The following is a 26,002-nucleotide window of genomic DNA, read 5'->3' on the forward strand; positions in this document are numbered from 1 at the left end:
ATGTGCATACACGCCACACGTTTGACACAAAGGGTTTGTGTCAGAAGTTGTTTAGACTTTTATGAGACAATTGCATGTAAAAGCGCAACTTCAATTGAATTAAATTACAGTACTACTCTAATGTCATTTGGGAATTGCAAATTAATTCAAACACAACCTCACAAATAATACATCAAATGTGAGCCTTGAAACTGATAAACTGACACTGGCGTCTTTAAACTAAAAACAGAAAATCACAACACAATCAATCAAAGCTCAACACATTAGATTAGGTAAACCTTTATCAGGCTTTGTTATCCACGACATTTTGTTTTTCTATTGCTACTGGATATTTAAAGTGAAAGAGTTTCGTTCTTAGTATAATCGGCATTGGCAAATTCACATCATCACACATTTTGGGGGAACTTATTCTCTGTTATTCATTGAAAGATCATGTTTTTTGTGCTCAGGCCAAAGCACTAAAAGCATTGCTTGGATGCCATCTTGGTGCCAAGGAACTATGTTGAAGACAGCTGAGGAGCTTCATTTAAGTAGTACGTTGTCGCCCTCTTGTGGGGGAACTTATTCTCTGTTATTCATTGAAAGATCATGTTTTTTTGTGCTCAGGCCAAAGCACTAAAAGCATTGCTTGGACGCCATCTTGGTGCCAAGGAACTATGTTGAAGACAGCTGAGGAGCTTCATTTAAGTAGTACGTTGTCGCCCTCTTGTGGCATCTTGATCTCAAATAATGTTGAAATAAGTTGCTGAGCTACATTTAGACTAACGTGGTGCTTTACTGCCATCTTGCGACATCTTGGCGCTAAGTACGTTCAAATGGTAAATGGACTGCTCTTTATATACGCTTTATATGGTGCCCAAAGCCATGTCAGATCTGCTTGGAGGAAATCGGGGTTCAGTGCCTTGCTTAAGGACACTTCGACATGGTCCCCAGGGGTGAGGTTCGAACCCACAACCTCACAGATGGGAGTTGATCACTCTACCACAGAGCCATGCCACCCTAGGTGAATTGAAGAGTTTTATTGAGAGTGTAAAAGAAGCTCCTCGACTTTTAGATGAAATCAGTGCTTGGCAAATTGGTGTCAAGGAACTATGATGGAGTGAGTTGAGGATCTTCATTTAGATAAACGTAGTGTTTTGTTACCACCTTGTGGCAACCACGAATAACTCATGGGCTCAGTGCCTTTGAATAGTGGGGGTTCCCGTGATTGTTGTCGTTTGTTATACTGAACATGGTCATTCTCACATTGTTTCCACTGACAATAGAGAGCAATATGTTATGACGATGGATTGCCATCTCTAACACGGTCCCAATTGTAAGGGGCCAAAACATCCACACAAATATCCTGTCACATGATGTCGGCAACGGACAAAAGGAGACCCACCCTTGCACCACTTTCTCATTACCGCCAAAAGCCTCCTGTGACAAATTGCACGCAAGTCTCTGAAATATGACCCATCCAGCCCTGTGCCACTGCAAATCCGAAGCCACAGCTGATTTGTAAATCCAATTACCTCGCTGTCTGTAATGGCTGAGTTCAGTGCCATGATGTTAATTCAGCTGTTGTCAGCGTGTGTCCTTAAGGCCACAGGCTCGCCGATGACTGGCATTCAGCATTTAGGGCAGATCATTGAAAGAAGTGCGGTGTGATGTGAACGGCGGCCAAAAGGAAGTGGAAGTGGTGTGGGACTGCGGATGAACAAACGCTGAAATGTGACGCAGGGAAATGAGCTGGGGGAAATTATTCCTGGCAAGTGAGATGAACCACACGTATTGTGATTTTTATATTTTTTGAACATTTTCTCAGCCAAATGTAAGAAGTAGGCCAGATTTAGACTCAAGGGTCCTGATTTGAATAAGAGTTAAGTCTTTATGCCAACGTTAGTGGCCGCTTAAACTATTACTCATTATGATTTAATTTAATTCAGGGTTTTTTTTTTTCATACAGTCCAACACCCCAAGTGGCACGCACAGTATGAAGTTAAACCAAAAAATTTCCTCACCTCACCAGATTACTACTTCTATGTCTATTATTTCCACACAACAGTATCCTAGTGTGAATCATATTTGGCATTCAATGTTCCACTGTAAGAGCAAAATATTTTCTTATTGATGATACTGATAGAATTATCTTGCCTACTTCTGCACTTATGCACTATAATTAAACTGACCAGTTCAAGAGTGATCCACCAGCAGTTCTACATGAATGTTTCAACAATAACGTGAATGCTCTGTAATGCACTTGCTAATGCATTGGGTTTTGGTAAATAAATTAACCTTCATAGTTCCTTCTTAATGCTTCATTTGAAATATGATGAGAAAATGACCACAGGTACAGTGGTGCCTTGAGATATGAGTTACCCAACGTATAGTTTTTTGAGATATGAGCCATCATTCTGCATTTTTTTTTTCTTTGACTGATTAATTTTGAGATAGGAGCTCTGTATGGTTAACCTTGCTCTGCAAGCTGAATTCTCGCGGTATTTGTGAGTTCACAAACTCCGGAGGATACATCTTGTACTGAGCCCGTTGATTTCCACCGACCACTGGTGGTTTGGACCAATCACAGAGCAACATTGTGTTTGGGGCGTGATAAACAGCTGTGACGAAACCTGGAAGCCAGCGCTGACGCCAGGGCATAGTATTTGGACAATTAAAAAAAAAAGAAAAAAAGAAAAAAAGATATCTACACAATTCATTGATTATCAAAATTAATTAGCAATTTGATAATCGATAAGTTGTCAATTTATTGGTGCACCTCTAAAAGAGTGCTATTTTTCCTACTAAACACTCCGAACATTTGTGTTGCTTTTTGGAGAAGCAAGAACAGATTAATGGCATTTCCATTCATTTCAGCAGGGAAATATTATTTGAGCCAACAATCTTGAGTGTGATCACGGAACAAATTAAACTTAGATCTTTCTATATCTGTAGGAAGAAAAATGTGTTTTTCTGGAACCGGACTGCATGAAATAATATAACAGTGTCAACATGAGCAATACTATCCTCCAAAGAAAGATGTTGTTGCGCTATTTGAACTAGGGCAGCACTGGTGGTAAGCATGACAAGAAACTTGGAATCTGGGGCATTCGCGCCTTTTGTTGTGGAATTTGCAAGTTGTTCCTGTGCTTGCGTGCTTTCTCTCCTTCAGACCAAAACTGCATTACATCCATCCACATGATTCTAACTACAGCAACTTTACAGATGATTTTGCGTCATTTCTTAAGCCACCAAGGCAGAACACAGGGTTGGTAAGTTCAACCAAAGGTTGACCTCAGACGGCGTTCCAGCACTCCAAAGTAGGGCTATAATTTAGAAGAACACAAAATTGTGCCCTATTCCAAACGGGAGCTGGATCATCTTCTTGTAAGTGCTGACCTGCCATCCCTGAAAAAGTCGCATCGGGGAAAAAGTAACACTGGCTAACTATAAGATGTTCTTAGCGTTACTTGAGCAAAACCTCCTTGCTGTAAACATGCAAGCCGGCACAGGGCCTTCTTTGTGCTTGAACCTTCCAGGTAGCTTATTTATCCGACTCCACAGCTACGAAGGTTTCTGCACATCGACAATCCATGTGTTATGCACTTGTTTTTACAATTAAGAAAACAAAACAAAAACAAAGTCGCCTAAAAAATGTGTCACGCAAATGGAAAAATTCTTGGGTTACCTCCCAGCTTCCTTCCTACAGAAGGCCTAACAGATGGTTCCAAAATATGAAGGGAGTGTTTAAACAGACAAATTGAACAAGCCAAATGTTGTGTTTTAGTGCAGGGCTGGGCTACTTAAGGCCCGTAGCCATCTACAGCCCAGAAGAGCATTTAATCCGTCCCACAGTGTGATTACAAAAAAAAAAGAAAGTGCAGCGGAACTGTAAAAAAAAACATTTAAATGCTAATTTTACGCATGCAGAGTATATAATATATGTTAAGGCAACTTTGAACTACCATCACATTCTTTTAACATTAGCTTAGAGTGGGCAATAAAGAAACGAGACTGCAGCAGGCACGCTCATATTTAATGGCAAATGGCTAACTGCTTTTATCTCGGCACTCTTTGGTTAGTATTGTTCATTTGTCTTACTGTGGGCTTCTTTTTCATCTTCTAGTGAAGCACACTGTGCTGTCATGCGGTGTCAAGCAACTGGAGGTGGAACAAAAAAATGGAGTGAACCATTTGAAATTGTGGTCAGATTCTCGGAAGGGTATACTGTGACAAAGTGAAAGAAGCTGACATGCTATTCAGTCTGAAAAGGAAGCCTAAAGTTAGAATTTTGCCAACTAAACACAAATATACTCATACAGCTCATTCTGATCTTGGTAATGTTAGAAATACAAAGCACTTGTGACTCGTTCGTCAAACTCGTGACGAAGATTTCCAAATGAAATACAACCCCGTTTATTTGTCTGTGGCATTTTAAGACACTTCATCAACAGATTTGAGGTTGATAAAGAAGGGCACAGTTTTGGAAAATGTATTTTCGGACTTTTTAGACACCGTGTGGCGCTTGGAAGGCTTCATACAAACTAAAATGGCTCTCCGCCACTCTTTTACTCTGAAAATGTTCTCAAAACCAGACAGCATACACGACACCCCTCTCTGTTAACATTCTTTGTTACAGCCGCGACCATTCATTGCCACACCATTTTGTTTCCGCGTCTCGTTTTCCGCCTGAGCCATTTCTTCATCCTACTGTAAAAGCTACGGAAATCTGCGCTCTCGGTCTCAATTACAACAGAGCAGAGTGATGGCTGCTCTCCAAACAAGCAAAATCTCTTGACTCCCCATGTTCACCGGTCCAGCCCGCAGAACCACAATGTCTGCTTTCGCAATTCTCTCCATGGAAGAAATGTTGAGTATATTAATCTTTGGGGGGGAAACTTGTGTTTCAAGCCAGGAGGATCTGGTCCTTCAGAGTTGTATATTATGACAAGGATTTCCTGAGGTATTAGAAACATGTTCCACAAGATGCCCTGATGGATTTCCATTTCGATAATACATTGGAACCTACAAAATCAATCAAGTTAGGTATTAATTTCAATTTTCTGGGGGGGGAAAGATGCATCAAAAGTTGTAAAACCAACTTCATGATCAAGCATGTACAGTGCCAAGCACACGAATGTCTAGATTTCTAGATTGTGTTATAGTATTTGTATGACACATTGTGTGACTGTCCGTATTAACAGTAATAGTATGCAAGATTGATATCATGCATAACTTGCCAGAAACAATTGTGTAATTTTACGGCCCATCCATGTCGCACACAAGTATGTGCTTCACCAAACTTCTTCCAAGGCTGCCAGAAAAGAAGCAAAGTAAACGTGAGCACACAACAGCTCACTCAGACTAGCCAAACATACCGGACTTTAGGTGTCAAGTGGGCTGAAGCGCAGCACAGATTGCCTGGTGCGAGTACACTGTTAGACACCTCATTAGAAAGGTGTAAGGAGTGAGCTGGTTATAAAAACCACAGCCAGGTCTGGTGTATTTCTCGGGTGGAGTGCTGTGAAGATCAAGCACCTGGGTGTTATAATAGCCCAGTATGAGATGGGCAAAACAGCGCAATATGAAAAGTAGCTGGTTATTATATTTAAAGCCAAAAACTCAACTCGAACGGTGAATAAAATTCAGTGGGTCCATTCATCACCCGGCATTAAAGCATAAAAGAATTATTTGTAGCAGTAGCATGCACCGGTAACTCCTCCAATGTACATCAGCGGTATCCTGAATCCCTGCGGTGATCCATCACGCTATTTCTTGTCCAACAGCTTTTGTTCAAATTGCTAGCATACGATAGTACAAAAGATCTCTTGGGAATGGCACCCTGCCAGGTAGGCACAAAATTTTTACGAGCAAAGTGGGACACACTGGGAAGCATAGCTACAAGTGTGTGCCTGCGTGTTGGATTGAAGGACAACACTATTCTAAGCACAAAGTGACTTGTTATTAAGACGCTAACCTTAGCTGGTTAAGTAGAAATCTGCTTTGTCTAAGGCTTATTTTGGGTGAAATATATATATATTACACATAAAGATTCACAGTACTCCAAATTGGATGATTTTGGGTGAAATAAAAAATATAATACACACAAAGATTCACAGTTCTCCAAATTGGATGATTTCTGAAAGATGTTTCCGATCACAAGTGGTAGTTTGTGTTCCATTAAAAAAAAAAAAAAAAAAAGTTCTGTACATCCCTACTTCCCTTACATACCTGGCACATTCATTCATGTTTTGAAGGGTCTTGTCAGTTTACAGCCTGTAAAAGTTGATTGCCACCCACAAGTAGCGTCAAGAAGATTTATTAGTTTTGTCAAAATTGAGGAATGTCATCGTTTGTTTTCCATCACTTGCACGCTGAACGCTTACACTGTTTACAGTCAACCAAAATGTTTAATACAGCAAAAATCCAAACCGTATATAGAATTAATATGCAGGGGGTGTCATCATTTACAAGCTACAAAGTATTCATATTTGCCTCTGTGAAGAATTGGATTTCTAAAAACAATCTGTTGTGTACTGGATCACAATGTGGGTACCAGAGAAACAGCACCGGTACTCTAAATAGTAAATCCATGCCTCATAAACACCAAATTACCCAAACAGCACTGCCTTTAACTAGATGTTCTCATGCAGAACAACAATAAGTCACAGCGGTACCTTGACAATCAACCACAAGCATCCGATAATGTGTTTAGCTAGTGCAAGAAGAAAACACAGAAGTCTACATCATCACGTAGTGCACCATTTTGTCAAACAGCTCAAGCAAAACATTCATAAAATTTCCCATCCAGAAAAAAATGATTTGGAAACATTTTCTGCAGAGACAGAACTGTTGCCAAAACCTGTATTAACGTACATCGAACATCTTAAGTTATGCTCAATTGACACAGCAGCTAGCCAGTCAGTGGCTAACTAACCAATAGCTAGCACTAGAAGCTAGCAGTCTACGTCTCCACTCAGTGATACTTTCTGCCATGGACGACAAACTGACAATGGGTGTAAAATGCCGGATATCAGTCATATAAGATTTCCACATCCAAAGTTGGTATGACTTTTAAGCTACATTTTCCCGAAAATTTCAGCTGGTCTCAAACTAATTTCATGATTGTTTAGCTGTTCAACCTTAGCGGCACCACTGCGTTTATCACCCAGTCAACACCTGAAACTCGACTCCCACTGTTTCATAGCCCACCTGGTTCAGTTTAGAGGACAGATATGCCAGTTCATTGAGTTCACAATGAATGCTAGCCCAAAAACAAAGAAAATCCCACCATATGATTTTTTTATGAATGTTCAAAATAATCAAAGTCTGTATAATCAGACCAAATAATCACGCAACTTTAGGTGGCTCTCCATGGTTCCATTTGTGGAGCGTCCAGTCAATCATGCTTGCCTGCCAAGAAGATGTAACCAAGACTAAATGCTCCAAGAGGTGATTTTGTTTGAGCAAATATTTCTAGAGGGATAGAGGGCTTTTTAAGTGACAGTTTATTTAACATGGAAAATCACCAGTGGAAAATAGGAGTATGATGTTGAGACTCATTCATCAAATGTTGCAATCGAAATTATAAGCTTTAGGGCTGGGGTACAAACTTGTTTTCATCGTGTACCACATTACAGTTACAGTTGCCTTTTAGGGGGCAGGTGATAATGGTAAAACCTAATAAATATATAATCACTGCAAGAGTAAAAGTACGGATAATTGTTTATGTTAATGGTTTGGTTCATATGCCGTAACAGACAAAAATGTAAAACAAACTACTTATCAATTGTCCTAACAGAAATAAATGTAATATTTTAATTTTACATTAAAGAACAACGTCAATGAATACTTATTAAAAGTCCAACATGACTAGTCTTCTTTTTTTCGGATATAAAGCATGAAGATAAGTACAACAGTAACAGTTTGAACAGTCTGAATTCTATAAAGACAATTATATTTACATTTATTCCTGCTTTGGCAACATCTTAAAGGGGAATTTGTTCTATGCACCCCCACTAGTCTAAACACAACATTCTGACTAAATTTGAATCTGTGGAATATAAATTAAGTAGAAAAATACACCCATTATTATCCATCTCGGGGCTGCCATTCTGTCACTTGCTGTCAACTGAAAATGGCATGACAGTGTCTAAGTGAGTCTGATAACTTTCACAGCTAAACCTGTTTCGGGTTTAGTCATGTGACGTTCAAAAGCTTAGGCACTGTGATGCCATTTTTTGCTCAACAGCATTTGGTGAAATGGCCAAACTATATATACTTAACTTCTGCTTTAAGTGCCGATGGGAGGGTAGACTGAGAAGTATCGCGCAATGATATTATATAATTACCATATTATTATTATTATTATATTTTTTTTTTTGGTTACTTTTGAAAAATTCTGGCCATCTTTAGCATCGAGCCTTGAGTTTGGGACTTGCCCTATTTGGGGGGTGTCGGTGTTTAAATGTAGTAAACTTGTAACCCGGTGAACGGTATAATCCGGCAACTTGAGAGCACTTTGAATGTGCTGCGCTCAAAGGGACTGTCAGAAGGGTTTAGCTCAGCAAGTAAGGAAAGCAGCCGCCATCCTGCCTCACCGCTCCACGGAATCAGGCTGACGGCTGACTCCGTCTCTTGTGGAGCTCCTCAACTTGCGGGGTCCTTAGCTTCAATTTCAAGGTTCCCTGCGTGGTTGCTTATCAGGAAAACGATTAAGGCATGAAGAGCTTGAGCTGTATCGCCGATACCCTCCGCAGTTCTTGTCATCAGGCTGCCAAAGCTCTCTTAGCAACTTGGATTCCAGATGGCAGGTTGAACCGCTGCTGCCACAAGCCAGCTCCGCTGATCCTCAGATTGGAACTTCCAACTTCGGCTATTATACTTCTTCGTCGGCCATTTGATGTTAGCGAGACATCAGCAAGGCCCTTGTTATTCATTAGAAAACAATTGTACAGCAGACTTGCTGTGGGGCATATACAAGTGAGCAATAGGCACAGAAATAAACAGCAATCATTACTTTGCATTAGCATGCTAAGGAGATTCAAGAGTGGTGAGGCAAAAAGAAAACAATCAAATTATTACCTCAATAGCCTTTGACTGCTGGCGTGTGAAGGGAAATGGAGTTCATACCTCACTTGCTACCTCACATTGATTGTTATAACTTATCAGGGATTGATGACAAAAATGAGGTTCTGTGCAGCAGTGGCGCCAATTCAGCACATAGAAAAAGCCTTCTTTAGGTGCACTCGGTCATGAATGTCTACCTTTGATTAATTCAAGTCACACAGACTCAACTGAGTCATGATGTTTCCAGCAACTTGGCGAATCCCATCCACATCAAAGGTCTTATTTATGCTACTGAGGCACCGAGACAAACTGCAGATCCTGCATGAGTCAACACCGAACTGCTGACCATGGATTCAGCTTGAGCTAAACCTCTTTAATCAGAAAAAGCAACAAATTGGGACTATTTTACGTCATATTGTTGTTGCAGTCCAATGGAAATATTCTATCTTCATTTTATTTTACCATAATGACATTTTTAACTGTCTCCTTGACATACTGGAAAAAGTGAGTCGCTAAACAGCCAACATTTATAACAATCACTGTATTCCTACTCAATGCCACTAAAGTCCTCCAAAAACCACATGCATTTTTTTGTTTTATGATTTTCAATACAGCCTCTCCTGGTTTCCTCAGATGGAACGAATAAAATGCCATTATGATCATATAATATACATACTGAGAGTACCTAAGTTAGCTGGACCACCAGCCTTCAGTTGCCCACCGTAACAAAAACAAGTTTTGTAAACTCATTATTAATATTCAATATTTATTCATTTTGTCATTGTGCAAATAACATGGTTATAAACAACAACGAGATATCGTTATGAGCAACAAATACTGGCGTAATATATCAAAGTGCAGATGAAAACAAGTAATTATTAACAGTCATTCATCATTGACTGTAAGGTAACTGTTTCACCATAACACCATTAGAGGTGTGCAAAATTTCCGATTCTTAGATTATTCACGATTCGGCCGTGGAACAATCGAGAACGATTCACAAACGTCCAAATTCCGATTATATAAATATGCCAAGGGAAGCGAAACGAGCGAAAAGTACGCGGAACTGAAACGCAGTAGCGCGCGCGGTCTTCGGGACGCTTTTTGGGACGGACCGAGAGTACACATCCACAACTCACGCCTCGAGATTCAAAACAACAACAAGCATGGCTGAGCTGACCAACCCACCTCTTCGTGAGATCAGACCTGCTCCGAAAAGCCAAACAACTTGAGGCGGAAGTATCAGCTAGCTGGCTGCAGTGCGTCGGTTAGCGTTCTACAGGGCGCCGCGCAGTGATACGAACGAACGAACAGAAAAGTAGTGGCTGGCGGTAATGGCGTCTGACTTTATTCAGAAAAGAGTATTGTGGTGGAAATGTATCACGCTTTTGAAAACAAATAGTTTTTAGAAGAAAAACGCTTTATTTCCGAGACCCCAGCCAGCTTGCTGGACTATTTTCTTTTTTATTTTCTTCTCGTCCAACGTCGAACCAGAACGCGTGTCACCGAACGCTGTCAGAAAGAAGTCAGTGCTGATCGCACACACGGGAGGTGAGGATCAAATTGAGATTCATGTTAAAAAAGCCGAACGATCCCATTAATGTTTACACGTTCATGTTTACACAAGTTAAAAAGCAGAAAAGCACTTGAGGGTTTTTTTTTTTTTGTACCTCTGAGAAACTTTAATGTTTACATGTTCATCTTTACACAACTTAAAAAGCAGGAAAGCACTTTTTTTTTTTTTTTGGCATTTGTATTGAAGTAGTAGTTCACATTGTCTTTCATTTATACCTCAATGCACTTTTGAGTGGATAAAAATAATATATTTTTGCTCAATGCTATGTTTTATTCTGTTGAAGACTGAATATACTTAAAAGCTGTTGTTACAGAATGAGGACTTGAGTATTTTATTTACTGTTTTGAACTGTTAACTTGATACTGAAATAGTAGTTTATGTAGGCCTGAGGACTTTTGTACTATTTTTGTAACTAATGTACGAAACATTAAAAGCACAAAAATACATTGGTTTTTTTCTGCTGCCTGGGGGGGAAATCAATAATCGTTTTATAATCGAATCGTAGCCTCTGAATCGTAATCGCAATCGAATCGTGAGGTGCCCCAAGATTCCCACCTCTAAACACCATGATAACTGTTTTCTCCCTGTCACTTGACTGAATAATTCCTCTGGACAGCCGCAAACAGCAAAATTCACTTTAGAAAAAACTAATTGTCAGGAATCGACCAATTAAAATTTGTGAATTTTCCCTACGCTGTCAAGTCTCCTGACGTTGCAGGATATAGCCAGTCATCCGCTCTGCATTCAACACTCATTTGTTCTGCAGAGCTATCGTCCTCCGCCAGAGATGAAATATTTAAGCGCTTCCTCTCAAGCAAGCACAGTGCAACTTTTAAAACGCAACAATATCATTCCACTCACTGCCTCGTACCATTAAAGGGCAGTTAATAGATGCTGATTGATCAGAGCGTATAGACGGTCGGATGGGCCCTTTTCTCTTCGTGTCGGTCATACAAAGGCACTCAGAGATTTCACTATTTCAAGAGGCAGTGAAGAAGAGGATAGATTTCTTGGCAGAAACAGCATTAAACTCAACAGCAACCTTTGATTACTTTGAAAGAGAGATGTGCGCTAGCAAAGGGACTACAGTCAACCAGATCCTAACACAAGATACATTTCAGGTGCCACTATGGTACATATATGTCAAGGCTGTGAAATAAATGGCTTCACGTTACAGTTTGCGAGTCACACTTTGCATTTGCACATCATCAAAACATACTGAATAGCAAAACAGAAAATAATACATGTGTACATTTTTTCAATAAATGAATTGTGAGATAGTCCCTCACATCACCTACACTTGATTAGTCAGTGGTCGAGACAAGCCCGGTGCTATGTACAACACACCAGCTAGCTAGCAACGAGCTACGGCTGGCTAGGTAGTGCAGCTAAACATGTTGGGGAGTCGTTAATACCGTAAGCTGTCTGTAATCATCGTCTCCATGGCAGAGAATAAGATACACTTCTAATGACTTGTTGGAATGGAAATTTGTATAAAATGTTTTCTGTATTTTTAAATAACAGTGAGCGACTGTGAAATTGAAAAATGTGCGGGTAATCCTTGTGATTCGAATCGGTATTGGTCAATCTCAGTCATGGATATATCGGAAGTGGCAGAATAAAACTACGATCGGAACACCTTACATGCAACCCATTCAGAAATACTAAGTTTGCTGCTGTACATAATGTGAACTTAAGAATTAAAAACATTTGATTATATAAAAACAAAACCAAATGTTCATTTCTTATATTTTTATTTTAATAAAACCATTACTTTGGGTCCCTGGGATTAAACTGCAGAAAAATTGATCTTCAAAATTAGAACGTCGCTCCTCAGGTGAAGTCATTGATGTTCCATGACAAAATATTGAGCCTTGATATCCATTGAAGGACGGTAGAGTAAAAGCCCACCAGACCGCTTACATCCTTGTCGTCCAACAACACTGTGGGACATGTGAGGCTGATTAAGCAACCAGATCAGTTTTATCACTCGCACTAGATTAAAGGAAAGCACTTTTCAAGCCATTTCTGAGAATAACAGCAATAAAGTCAATTGTGCGCTTTGATTACATTTAAAAGAGGGGAAAAAACAGTAAAGCAAGTGAGTGAAATTTAAGATGTCCATGTAAAGCTCTACTAAAGGACTGTGACACAACTCTGAGCCTTGCACTCTTATAAACCAACAACACTCTGGGGAGAATTGGGTTAAATTAGCTCAGAAATTATAAAGACAGGAACCACTTTTCAAACCACGACTGCGAGCAACAGAAATTTGATTACACTGGAACAGTGGAAAGAAAGAATCACATTGCTAATATTCTGCAGCAGACCGTCAAAAAGCCAAGAATGCTGTGGGATATCTGAGGTAGATTACCACCAAAGGTAGTAGGTACAAACACAGATGTTCACTGAAAAAGAGGCGATCAGATCAGTTTTATCACCACACCACAGATAATGCTTATAAGGCAATAGGATGTCTGTCTTCCTCCAAAAGCTTTAACAGGGACCTTTTCATGCAATTTCCGAGCGTAACAAACGACTGAAAAAAGAACCATGTTGCCAAAAAGTCAAAATATTTCCCATCGAGGGGGCAGTAAAATAATTCCAATAGACCTTACATGCTTAACAATGCTGTGGGATGTCAGTTGTAGATTAACTCCAAAAAGGTTTAAAAATCAGCTGAAATGTTTATTCAAAAGGTAACTAATGGATCCGTTTTGTCGCAATGCCACAGATAGAAAGAAGGGAAGCACTTTTCCGAAATGCTTAAAGACCAACAACTCTGTGGGAAGTCTTGGGTATATCAAGTCAAAAAGTATCAAAGGTGGAACTACTTTTGAAGATATTTCTATCAGCAAGGAATAAATGATGGAGCTCTGTCCAACAACAAAACCAGTAAGGAGTCAAAAATATATACTGAGGTACAGCAAGACAATTTCATCAGACCTTACAGGTTTATAGCCCAACACTCCTGTGGGATGGTTAAAGTAGATTAACTCCAAAAGGTATAAACACAACCAATATGTTCATTCAAGAGGTAGCGAAGCAAAGACAGAAGGGGAAGCACTTTTTCCCTAAACACTCGTCGGCCAACAACGCTGTGGGACGTCTAGTAAAGTATAAACACAGGAAGCCGAACACAGTTGAGCAGGTTAATGGGAGCAGTTGAAAACAGTAATGCTGCTAATGAGATCCTGTGAGGCCACACAACAACAAAAATCGGGGCAATCCACGCACAGGAAATAAATGAGTCAGAAATTTGAGCATCACAATGCAACCAGACAACATCTAAGACTCGGTGTGAAAAAACAAACCCATAGCATGGATTCAACACTTCATGCATATAAGCAAGACTGCAATGTCAATCAAGATAACACTGTAGTGCGCAAAAAAAAAAAGATCATCATAACATTACGCATCTGGTATACGCCCGTCAGAACACAACACAACACAAATAAAGACAGGCTGTTGAAGGACCCACATGGTGATGACCGACCAAAGCGACCTAACATGCCCAGAAGTGGTGCAGTCACATCGGCTGCAGCCCGCATAAGTCACCCGGGGGCTGCACTGAAACAAAAGCATTGAAAAGTTGTCAACATGTACCTGTGTACTGCAACAGAAACATTGTCCAAACCGGCTCCGGGATGCGATTTGTTTTCCCACCCCCTTTTTTGTGTGCGTGTGGTCGTCGTCCTCTTGCGGCTAATAAATCCCGGGATGGAGACGCGGTTTCGTCGTCTCCACTTCGCTCCGGTCCGCGCTGCTCGGCAGGCTGGGCTGCAATGACAGCACAGCAGCCAACCCGCACACAGAAAGAGACTCTTTTTATTTTTTTCCCCCACCCTTCCTCTCTCTCTTTTTCTCTCTTTCGTGTCACGTCCCGCCCTCACGACAGCGACGTGCTTCGGTTTCAGTTCGTCCACATCCACGGAGGGAGAGAGAGGGAGAGCGAGCGAGTGGAGGACAAGACGCCGGCGACCGAGGCTCTTAACGCGGCTGGAGAGGAGTGACGCACGGACGCTCTCCCCTCAAAGACTGAACTCTCTGGATCAGATGTGTGTGAGAGAGAAGAGAGAGCAGGAGGAGAAGAAGGAGGAGGAGGAGGAGGATGTTATATTGCTTGGATTCATCCGGCCAATGTATGCAGCAAGACGCTGCCAGCGTTCAAAACAAAAACAAAACTAGTTTAGAAAAAAAAAGAATACAACTTAGCTTTATGTGATTGTGTAAAAAAATAAAACAAAAACAAACTGTCTAAAAACTTTTGACATGCTACCAAGAGGTAGTCGTACCTCACCCTGCCAGCTGGGGGATCAGCAGCATGCAGATGATCACTTCAATACTGTTAGAGCAGTGTTTCCTCAAACTTGATAGAGCACACATTTGAGATGAGGAAAAAAATTCTCACTGCCCTCCAGCAAACAAACAAAAAATCACAAAAAGTGGATATACTGGTCAATGAAGTACCTTCTGTCATCCTTTTGAAGAACATTTAATTCCTCTGCATGTCAATACATTGCTGGAATGGATAGGTGGACAGATACAGCACAGTATGGTAAATAATGAATTTGGGGACCTTTAAAGTGGACTGCATAATTTTCTGTAGCAAACCAGTTAGTGTACACAAGTTTCAAGCTGACTTCTTTGTTTTGTTATTTTAGAGCAAGCACTATGGAGCCAGGACACTACAATACAAGTTTTGGCATTGGAACAGTTTATTTTTATTTATTATTATTATTATTATTATTATTATTATTTTATATATATATATATATATATATATATATATATATATATATATATATATATATATATATATATATATATTAGGGGTGTTAAAAAAAAATCGATTCGGCGATATATCGCGATACTACATCGCGCGATTCTCGAATCGATTCAATTAAAAAAAATCGTTTTTTTTTTTTTTTTTTTTTTTAAAGAGCTCAGAATTGTTCATTCGGTAGTCTTACCGATTCAACGTCTTATCATCATTGCCTTTTTTTGTGTGTGTGTGTGTGTGTGTGTGAATCGATTTTTAAACTTCCATTTTTAATGGAAAAATATTCAACAAAACGTCTGACTTCGGGTTAGGATTCACACCTTGAGCATGGAAGAATGTTATATGAACGGAACATTAAGCCTTAATATTTAATGCTGTTCAAACATGAAACAGATTACAACCTCTATAAGACTGAAATTTCAGATAAATAAATACATTTTCATATAAATCTTACACTCTACAAGCTTACTGATTAGTATTTTCTAAATTTGAATGAAAAAAAATCGCAACAATCGACTTATAAATTCGTATCGGAATTAATCGGTATCGAATCGAATCGTGACCTGTGAATCGTGATACGAATCGAATCGTCAGGTACGAGGCAATTCACACCCCTAATATATATATATATATATATATATATATATATATATATATATATATATATATATATATATATATATATATATATATATATATATATATATATATATATATATGTGTGTATTGACACCAAAAACAAGTACTGTAGTGTCACTTGAAAAACAAAAAATCACTGACAAAATAGTGGGATCTTGACTTCTAAGTTTTCATTTATTCCATGACTCGTAACTCAGTATACTTGTGTATCCACAAAAGTTTAAAGGGATACTTTACTTATTTAGCCATTTTTTGGCAGTAAAACATTAATATTTTGCCTATAATAAATTTGATATTTTCATTATTTCTCATGTACATTTAGTACCTTTAAAAACACATTTTGCAACTTGCTGTCGACTGAAAATGACATCACAAGGGCTCAGGTAACCAATCACAGCTCAGCTTGCGAATGCCACATCACCAAACCTAGAAAACAGGTGAGCTGTGATTGGTTAGCAGAGCCCATGTGATGTCATTTTCAGTCGACAGCAAGTTGCAAAATGTGTTTTTAAAGGTACTAATTGTACGTGAAAAATAATGAAAGGATCAAATTAGACAAAATATTAACTTTGTATTGCTATAATGGGCTAATAAGTAAAGTATCCCTTTAAATATATCAACAAATTGTATACTCTATATATAGTCAGTTATCTATTTTTAAGTTCTCCCAGAGCTCTGTAATTTTCATCGTAGGTGCACTTAAACTGCGACACAGAATGTGAAAAAAAAATCTTAGAAATCAATTTGTTGTATTTTTAAAGAATTTATTTGCAAATTATGGTGGAAAATCATGTAGAGAAGTGGGGTTGTCGCCGGGCAACATGATCTTTCAACTCATTCCACGGATTTTCTACAGGGTTGAGCTTTAGAAACTGGCGAGGCCCCTCCTGGACTTTAAAGTGTTTTCCCTACGGAGCCACTCATTTGAGATCATTGAGGCGGCATGTTTGAGATCATTGTACCGGTCAAATATTTTGGGCTGGTCGCTGATCCCCAATCATCAACACCGGTGGACAAGATCGGATTTATTTTATGGGATCGGCCGATCACCGATATCCCAAAATTACGGCAATCGGGGCAAAAACAGATTTTTGCCAGTCGATCGGTGCACCATATGCCAGCCGACTTTGCGCGTTGAGCGTTAGAATTCGAAGGTGGGCCGGCCGGCAAGCTCTTTTTGCAAGGCTTTAGCTCCAATGTTGACATCACACAAACAAGAATTACGGTAGCAAACGCTGTAGGCTTCCAACCAGCCTGGTGTGAGCACTCACTCTACTTCAAAACACACAACCAAATGCACAAAGAAAAGTGTGGTACATGCATTTTTTTTGAAGAGACAAGCAGCGGAGGCAGGCTTTTTCTCTTACTGTCTGCCTGCTAGATGCTAACTTAAATACAGTACCATGTAGCTGAATGCCTACAGTGATGATGACTAGAATGAAAATGTTTAGAGAGCTTGCCAATAAATTATTCCTATTGTCTACCTATCTGTCTGTAATCTTTACTGTGACATAGCAAGGGGGGTTCTGTCTTACATTATACAAATTAATTCAATATCATAATTTTGTATTACCAACACATGGGTGGCAGAATTAGCACATAATGGAAATGGTCAGAAACGTTTGGTTGTGTATTTCATATCGCATCGCTCATATCTGCAAAGTATGAGTTGTTTATTACTTTAGATGTATTTTACAGTGGTACAGCTGAAATTGCTTAACTGATTAGGAAAATATTGTCTGTACTGTACAACTAATAAAGGTTATATGATGGTGAGAATATGATGTCCCATTGCATCTGTTCGTCCTTTTAAATACAAGTAATAAAAGTATGATGATCCAAACTCAAGGGCAGTGCCTAGACACAGCAGGAGAAAAAATACAAAATCATATAAATATTAATGCACAAATGGAGTTCAAGTCAAAACCCTTGGACAAACAGAATGAAATTATTATGCCCTCTGACACACCAAAAGGTCTCAACAATTACATATAGTATATAGCACACTCATTTCCAAGGTAAATATACACTTTTGCTGAAGGCTAGATTTCTGTTGCCGTTTCCACAACCTCCTCCAAAAGTGGAAAAGAGCTCCCACTTCACAAAAGTTTTGTTTCCCAAACAAATCATGAAATGTGCTTGGCAAACAAAATGTGTTTCTCCCCGCCAAGTGATCGCCGGTTAAACGGCGACGGAAAATAGGCTGGAGATTGCAATGTAGACAAAGAAAAACAAAGTTACCTCCATGATTTGACAGAATCGATTTTTCCCTTGTTTTGACAAAGACAAAATCATAGATTGAATGATGAATGTGAGCCCGTTTCATCTTTAACCTCAGCGTCAATGAAAATCAATTGGGTTCTCGCTTGACGAAGAGACCAGGGCCCAGTTGTTCAAAACTCGGATTTTATCCACTGGCTAATTAGATGTAACAGACAGTTAATTTTACAGCACCGTTTTCTTGTTCAAAACTCGGTTAACTTTAACCGACTTGAACTGTCGCTAACTGTTTAACAGTGTGTCAACAGTCAACTTCTGTAAAGTTTGGAAAATAACACATATTTAAAAAATTTGTTCAATTCATAAGACATGACTGTGATCTATTTGGACATTTGAACGATTTTACAAAATTAATGTTAAAACAAACATTGGAAAAAGGTAAATATTGCATCTGTATGACACCGTAAAATGTCAATTTTCTCGGTCCACAGTAGCTTGAGTAAGAGTCTAAAATTGTATTCAATTGTCCATCCATCCATTTTCTTAACTGCTTGCTCCTCACAAGGAGTTGCGGGGGTGCTGGAGCCTATCTCAGCTGGCTTTGGGCAGCAGGCGGGGTACACCCATGACTAGTTGCCAGCCAATCGCAGGCCACACAGAGACGAACAAACATCCACACACACAAGCCCACCTAGGGACAATTCGGAGCGCCCAATTAACCTGCCATGCATGTCTTTGGAATGTGGGAGGAGACCGGAGTACCCGGTGAAGACCCACGCAGGCACGGGGAGAACATGCAAACTCCATCCAGGAAGGCCGGAGCCTGGACTCGAACCAGTGTCCTCAGTACTGGGAGGCGCACGTGCTAACCAGTTATAATACAATATATGTAATACAATGTATCTATTTAGAATAGTTTATTTGACTAAGTTCCACAATGAAATCAGCTTCTCAATAAGTATCTGTTAAAAAAAAAAAAAAACATTATTCTGATAATTATTATTATTATTATTATTAACAACATGAACTATCCATGTTTTGAACAACATACAGTATATTTAACGGTTGGTTAGCTAACATTGCGTTAAGAATTTAACCAGCAGTTAGGGGTTAACCAGAGGATAAAATAACCGAGAACTAAACAACCGGGCCCAGAAGTGTAGCAGAAATAGGTATACCATCAAAAAATTACGTGAAAATATCAAGATTTACTATTACGAGTGCAGTTGCTTACGAAAATAGCATTTTAACCTGAATGAAGCAAAATGGCTAATAACTGGAATGAAATTGACAAAGGATAATTTTGGAAAGAAACTCTCATTAAGTGTAAGATGTCTTTAAATTGAGTGAAATTTTACGTTAGTTTGTGTTTAAGTCTCTATATACACATGTACGTGAGTTAAGAATGTTACGTAAAATGTCTGTCCAGTTAATAAGATTTTATGATGGCAGGAGTATAAGCCTGGAACATTCCTTTTGCAGTATTCCCTAAGTGACGAATACAGTTCAGAACTCAGAAGTAAACCTGAGTCACAGAAGGGATTATGTTCCACTTTGTAATAGGTAAAATCTAAAGAAATATGTTTGCCTTTCAGTTCCACAGCAGGAAAATTGGCATTCACAAGACGCCAGCAGCAGGTTGAGTATGATCTGTAAGGATACTTTGGAAAAAGTCCAAGGGGAAGTGAGGGTCAAGCCAACAATCCCGCCCCCTTGCTTGAGACGGCAATGCTAACCCCCTCAGTCATGCCCGCCCAGACATCTTATTGAATACAAATATTTCATGAAGCACACACTTTTTAAAATACACAGTCACGGGATAGACTGCATCAAAGCGAGTGTTGTCAGGCTCTTTTCATGCTATTTTAAGGAGAGAATGTCTGGAAACACTTCAGAGGCATCATGACACAACGTGAAGACCACGTCTGACACATTTGGATGTCATCCTTTGCTTTCAACATATTTTCGATGGACGAGGTTGCATTCGTTGCCTAACGTGGTCTCTTAAATGGATTAACTGAGGGGGAAGAAAGGAAACATGGAACACACATTGTTGCATTGTTGCGGCGCCTCCCAAGTGGAACACAATCACATCCGGGGAAGCTGGTTAACTTCCCAGTTGCTCTAATTTAAAAACAGGTTTCCCCCGTAATAAATTAGGCAAATCAATTACTTTCGGATTCAAACGGCCATCAAACCTTATTAACTCATTCAAATTAAGTGTTAAAAAAACATTGTTTGTCTCATGAGATTTGCTAATGTTCGCATTATCTCTGACAATGTTGGTTCTTACCCCAACCACTTTGGAGGAGTTCCATTTAGGTTTCGCCGTATCTGCGTGGCAAGGTGGGGGGGAAAAAAAAACCCAAAAAACCACAAAGCCGGCAATTGCCGGTGCATGTTTTAATCAGAAAAAAAACTTGTCATAAATAAACTGACTGTTTTGCAGGGGGGACAAAAATTCAATTACCCTTGTCAGCCGGCAGTAATGAGTAACAGCCAGTGCGTGCACTCATTCAATTCCAGGGGCCCTCGGGAACGATGTCTGGATTTTCTTTTGACAACGCCGCTTCTGTACTGCCTGTTAAGTGTTGCAAAAGCAGCAGCAAAGCACGCTAATTTGACTTGGAAGATGAAAGCTTGCTTTTAGGTTCATCTGAGGGTGCTGGTACCGGTTGCACGCCCCACACCACCTTCATACACTATCTATTTTTTAGTCAAAAGTGCCTGAATTGAAAGTGGGTTGGATACGTCATCCTGGCTGTGCAAATAATAATTATAAAAAAGAAAAACAGCAATAGATCATGTGATTGTATTTTAAATAAATACGAAATAGTCGCTCCGTCACAAAAGTTGCAAAATATAGCAACAAAGACGCCATGTTAGCTGGATAGCCGCTTCGTTGTTACATACCCTGCTCCACCCTGGTCGTCATGGTAACGAAAGCCATGATTGGCATTTACATGAGACAGACTGACCCCCATATGTATTTTTACCAAAGTAGAAAAACTAAAAAAAAATTATGACGCCACAGTTTTTTGCGCAACGCTAACATGACTGACAATATTTGTCTCTTTTACATAACACTCCCATATAAAAGTTGAATCACAGTCATATGAGAAGATTCAACAATTACCCGCCTTCTGCGTTTACAATGAACCGAGCAAAGCAGGCTTCTTGCAATCTTGTAATTATGACCCGGCACGTGGTGTGATGTTTGCCAATTGCTTTCAGCCAACAGCAGCGGGAATGGTGAGTATCACTTATCAAAACGTCACACCTATGACGTCCCTTGACACAGGAAGTCACACGTCTGATGCTACATTTGCAAGCAGAAAATTAACGGGTAGAAATTGATTCATCAAAATAAAGAATAAATAAATAAAAAGTCATCAGCGTTTACAGGCATTGTAAAGGGGTAAACACTACCAGCAAAACAATGAAATGTACAAGACACAAACCGTAATATTCCTTCTGCAAATTCGTCTTTGCCATTAATTGTCTTTTCACACTGAACTTAGCACTTTGCAATATGCTTTCAACCAACACAGTTATTGTGTAGGTGCTGCTTTGGCACAATGACCCACAATGGCCCTGCTGCAGAGGCCGGCGGGACACAAATTGAAACTGTTCAATTTGGATGGCAACGCACTGTGACAACATATCTGCGCATCCAATAGAATGGCGGCAAAAAACAAACAAACAAAAAAACGCTAGAGATGTTGGTAGAGCTATAAATTGGACGTAAAAACATTTTTAATGCCATGCACAGCACAGGCACAACGGATGACAGAGATCTCCACTATTTCAAATATACAAGGTTGGTTGAAAGTGGCACAAACGTGAAAGTTTAGCATTTATAACACTAAAATGTCACCTTAAATTAAAATATGGCACAGCCATATGCTTACCTTGTTCAACAACCTTTGTTCATCCGTATTATAAACAAAGCCGGCACTTTCTACTGTAACAGTGGCAAATACATATTCCCCAGTTGCGGTCTCTTGGCGGGAAAAGGCACCAGGCTACTTCCTGTTTAATTGCTTAGCAACCAGTGCAAAATATGGCCAAGCTTGCACGGTGCTGTCGTTGGCCCTGCGCCGTCTTGCATCCTACCCCTCAGCGGAAGCCTGATGACTAAATGGTGAGGACTCAAATTATTGTTACGCTATTGTAACTTATTTGTACACTTTTGTGAGAGTTAAACCATGACGCATGAGGTGGACTACTTTCAGAAAGCCTTCCTCTCCACTTCCCCTTACCTTATTGCCTCGGCAATGTGTCATCAAAGGGTAAGCTGTTTTATTCTATTTGAGTTTTTATAAGGCGGGAAGCTTATTTGTTGACATTTGAGCATGTGAACAGATGAGAGGGCCGACGCACTGTACTTTACACATTAAAGCAGAAACATATATACAGTTGACCCACTTGGATCTTATCGAGTGCTTAACCCATTTGTTGCCTTAACGGGGAATGCTGACTGAATGAATAATTCAGAAAGAATTACTGCATATTACATGGGAGCACGGCCTCATCTATGACTGCCGTGCTGCAATTTTTACATGAGACGAGTGAAGGGTAATAAGCCTGTTTCCTAACGAGGATGTACGTTATGCATTTCCTCCGAGATGTCTTTTATTCCCGCTTTGACCGCCAAAAACGTTAAATAACGTTTAGTAAAATCACGATGAATGCCGCCATAAACGTTAAATGACGTCAACTACGTTTTTTTTGTTTTTTGTTTGTTTGAATCAATGGGAAGTGCAACGTCTAAGTGCAGCAACTCCTGGTCAATGGGTTGTGGAATCAATAACACCTATGGCCAGCAGATGGCAGCATTGTATCTCTTTTCAATAGGCTGCCGGTGTATGGAATTACAATGAAACATGATGGAATCTGATTAAATCTGATGAAAAAGAAAGTTTTTTTCTAATGAAAGAATGTAATGTGATCTTTCATTTGGTACACACATTGTATATGCAGTAAAAGGACACAATATTCTGTTTGCCTCGAAAGATGAGTTAAAATGCTCGAAATCGGCTGGCACTCTGGGGAAGTTGTTTTTTGATAACGTGTGGCAGTAAAAGAGTTGAGAAGAGTCCTTTGCCAAATCACAGTGCACATTTAACTTAGTAAGTGCACAGTGCTGTATCAATATGCCCTTTCCAGTGAAAAGCAAAGGGGGGTGGGAATTTTGAAAGGTTCTGCTCATTTCAAACATACTGCCGTGGTATTTGCTGCCGTCCGTTTTCAGATCGATGACTGCTGTGTTTGTTGCTCAAGTGAAAAATGACATTTGTTCCCCTCGGATCCATGGAGAAATGCACATCTGTTCCATTTTGACCTCTATCATCCTAAATCCTTCCTTATCTAATTACCTTCCCTTGCCTCTCAGTGTCCCCCGCACATTGAAAGATGGCGAATAGAAGATCATTCAGACGGGGAAAAGGTTGAGGTGACTCCCTGGCTTAAGTCACATCTCATTAAACAGGCTTCGCAGTGTCCGGCGCGCTGGCCCTACCGGGGTGAAATTTAATGAGTTGCGGCGCAATAACAAGGCGCCATAAAAAGTAACTGGAGATAATGTGTTTTGAGCAGCGGCACCACGCTTGCCATACTTTTTGTGACGTGAGAGACCGGGGAGTTGCTCCAGCTCTTTGGTGACAGCAGCATCTGTTCTGGAAACAGGATTAGGAGAAATCCTAAAAGGAGGCCAGCCCTTCCTCGAGAGGTTGCCCCTCAGCATGAATATTGATGCAAATGGCTCTCAAACAAGAGTGCAAAACAACTGATAACCCACGCTGCCTCAGCAGTCAGAGCCGAAGATATGTACTGCCCCTTTATTGCTTGGTGGATAACCTTTTTGTATTCAAACGTTGAGATACAAACAACATGCAGCTGTGCGATTTGGACATGCACAAACCAGTTGTGTCAATCCTTTCCAGAAGGCTGCTGAGTGTTCATAGTTTGAATATTTTCACATTAGGAAAAAATGGTCAAAACTGTCCACCAATCCATCGATTTTTTTACTCTGCTTATCCTGGTCGGGGTTGCATGGAGCTAGAACGTCAACTTAAGTCACAGCTGAATTAAGGTGAAATAAATTCTTCACCCTGGACTGGTCACCAGTAAATCGTAGGGCCCTTTATAAACCATGAAGTATGCTTTAAGAAGGGTAAATAAATTTTGAAAATTATCTAGTACAAGCAATTGGATTTTTTTTTTGTGTGTGTAATTTTTTTTTAAATTCATTTTACAATTTTTTTCAATATGGTAAAACATTTTATAAATAAATGGAGAAAAGATAAGAGCTATGCATTTCAACAAATTTTAATTAAAAAATACCTACATAATACCATTGGGATATAATATTTTCAACAATCTAAAGATTGTAATATTTTATTTATTCGCACATAAAATATAAAGTGGTTTTTGCAAGGTCTTCAAAGTATTAAAAAGAAGCCTATTTTACTTATTAAATTATATGCATTGCTCTACAAGAGATTAATGCAGCACAATAAGACCATCACCACCACCTACTGTTGTGGATGTGCAATTACACTTTATTCTAAAATGGATTTAAAAGAAGCTCCCTGGCCTTATACGCGCTCCCCTGGGATCCGAGAAGGACTGGTGAACCCTCAATCTATAGTCATTCTCAAGTTTGGATTTCTCTAGTATTGGTGGCTGTGTTGTGCCCTGCGATTGGCTGGCAACCAGTTCAGGGTATACCCCGCCTACTGGCCATAGCCAGCTGGGATAGGCTCCAGCACCCCCCGCGACCTTTGTGAGGAGCAAGTGGTTCAGAAAATGGATGGATGGATGGTTGCTGTGTTGGTCACTTTAAAATATGCGGCATCATACAGTATGTGGGTCACAATCACTGCTGAATGTTCACTTGTATGTTGTTCTGAATCGTTAAGTAGCCTCTTTTCATACGTCTGACTCAGCGGAGCGAAGCCCATTTGTAACAATAACCAAGCCCAAGTCCCTCACTGCTATTACATGACTTACAAAGCAAATTTGCATCTTTTTTTTTAGTCACAAAAAAAAAAGCATTCTTCTTTTATGAATAAAAGCTTGGCTCCATTCTGCCCATCAGCATCATGATGATATCATATTAGATCATGGGAATTTGAGTCATCTAGATTTATTGACTGACCTGATTTATGTGAATAAAGGGTGTAACCAGAACAAAGATGTCTGTCAGGCATCTCAGGAATGCAGCATTGTTCATCACATGTGAAACTACTTTGTTGATGGAGATAAACAAAAGCTTGGAATGGGCATTACAATCGATTAATTGATCACGCGTTGAAGTAAAAACCAAGACTTATTAGCATTCAGTTCCAGAAAAGTTCCCATCTCTTTAAAATAATACTTAAAAGATCGATTAATTGATCATTCATTTTAATTTTCTTGCCGAGCAAGCATTACTCTGCACAGTAAAATGCTGACATGGAAACAGGAACAATACCACGCAATTAAAAATATTTTTTAAACTTTAAAATGTTCATGGATCACGGATATGGAGTCAAATGTTCAACGAACGCATCATCACTAATGACAAACTTAATCCTTACAAAATGGGCTTGTAGTGCAAACAATTGTCTAAATTCAAGGAATAATTTATAAAGACAGACACTCAATAGCTTTACACAGACTGACCTGAAATGAATATAAATCCTCAGCCTTCACCAGAAGAGGAGAGAAAACTGACAGGCGGCTAATTAAAC

At 39.6% G+C, this 26,002-nt stretch overlaps 1 protein-coding gene across 4 annotated transcripts in view; it reads right to left on the reverse strand.

Annotated features, from left to right (window-relative positions):
- The window catches only part of enox2 (ecto-NOX disulfide-thiol exchanger 2), a 179,996-nt gene that overhangs the window by 113,529 nt on the left and 40,465 nt on the right, over window positions 1-26,002 (reverse strand). Inside the window, exon 1 of one of the 4 annotated variants that reach the window (XM_077531911.1) lies at window positions 14,231-14,644. The exons of the other annotated variants lie outside the window; for them this stretch is intronic. Within the exon in view, the coding sequence (XP_077388037.1) occupies window positions 14,231-14,252 (22 nt within the window). The 5' untranslated portion in view covers window positions 14,253-14,644. Of the gene's footprint in view, window positions 1-14,230; window positions 14,645-26,002 lie in introns of those variants that run through there. 4 annotated transcript variants of the gene reach the window in all.

The sequence above is a fragment of the Festucalex cinctus genome, chromosome 9 (assembly GCF_051991245.1).
Source record: "Festucalex cinctus isolate MCC-2025b chromosome 9, RoL_Fcin_1.0, whole genome shotgun sequence".
In the NCBI taxonomy this organism is placed as follows: Eukaryota; Metazoa; Chordata; class Actinopteri; order Syngnathiformes; family Syngnathidae; genus Festucalex; species Festucalex cinctus.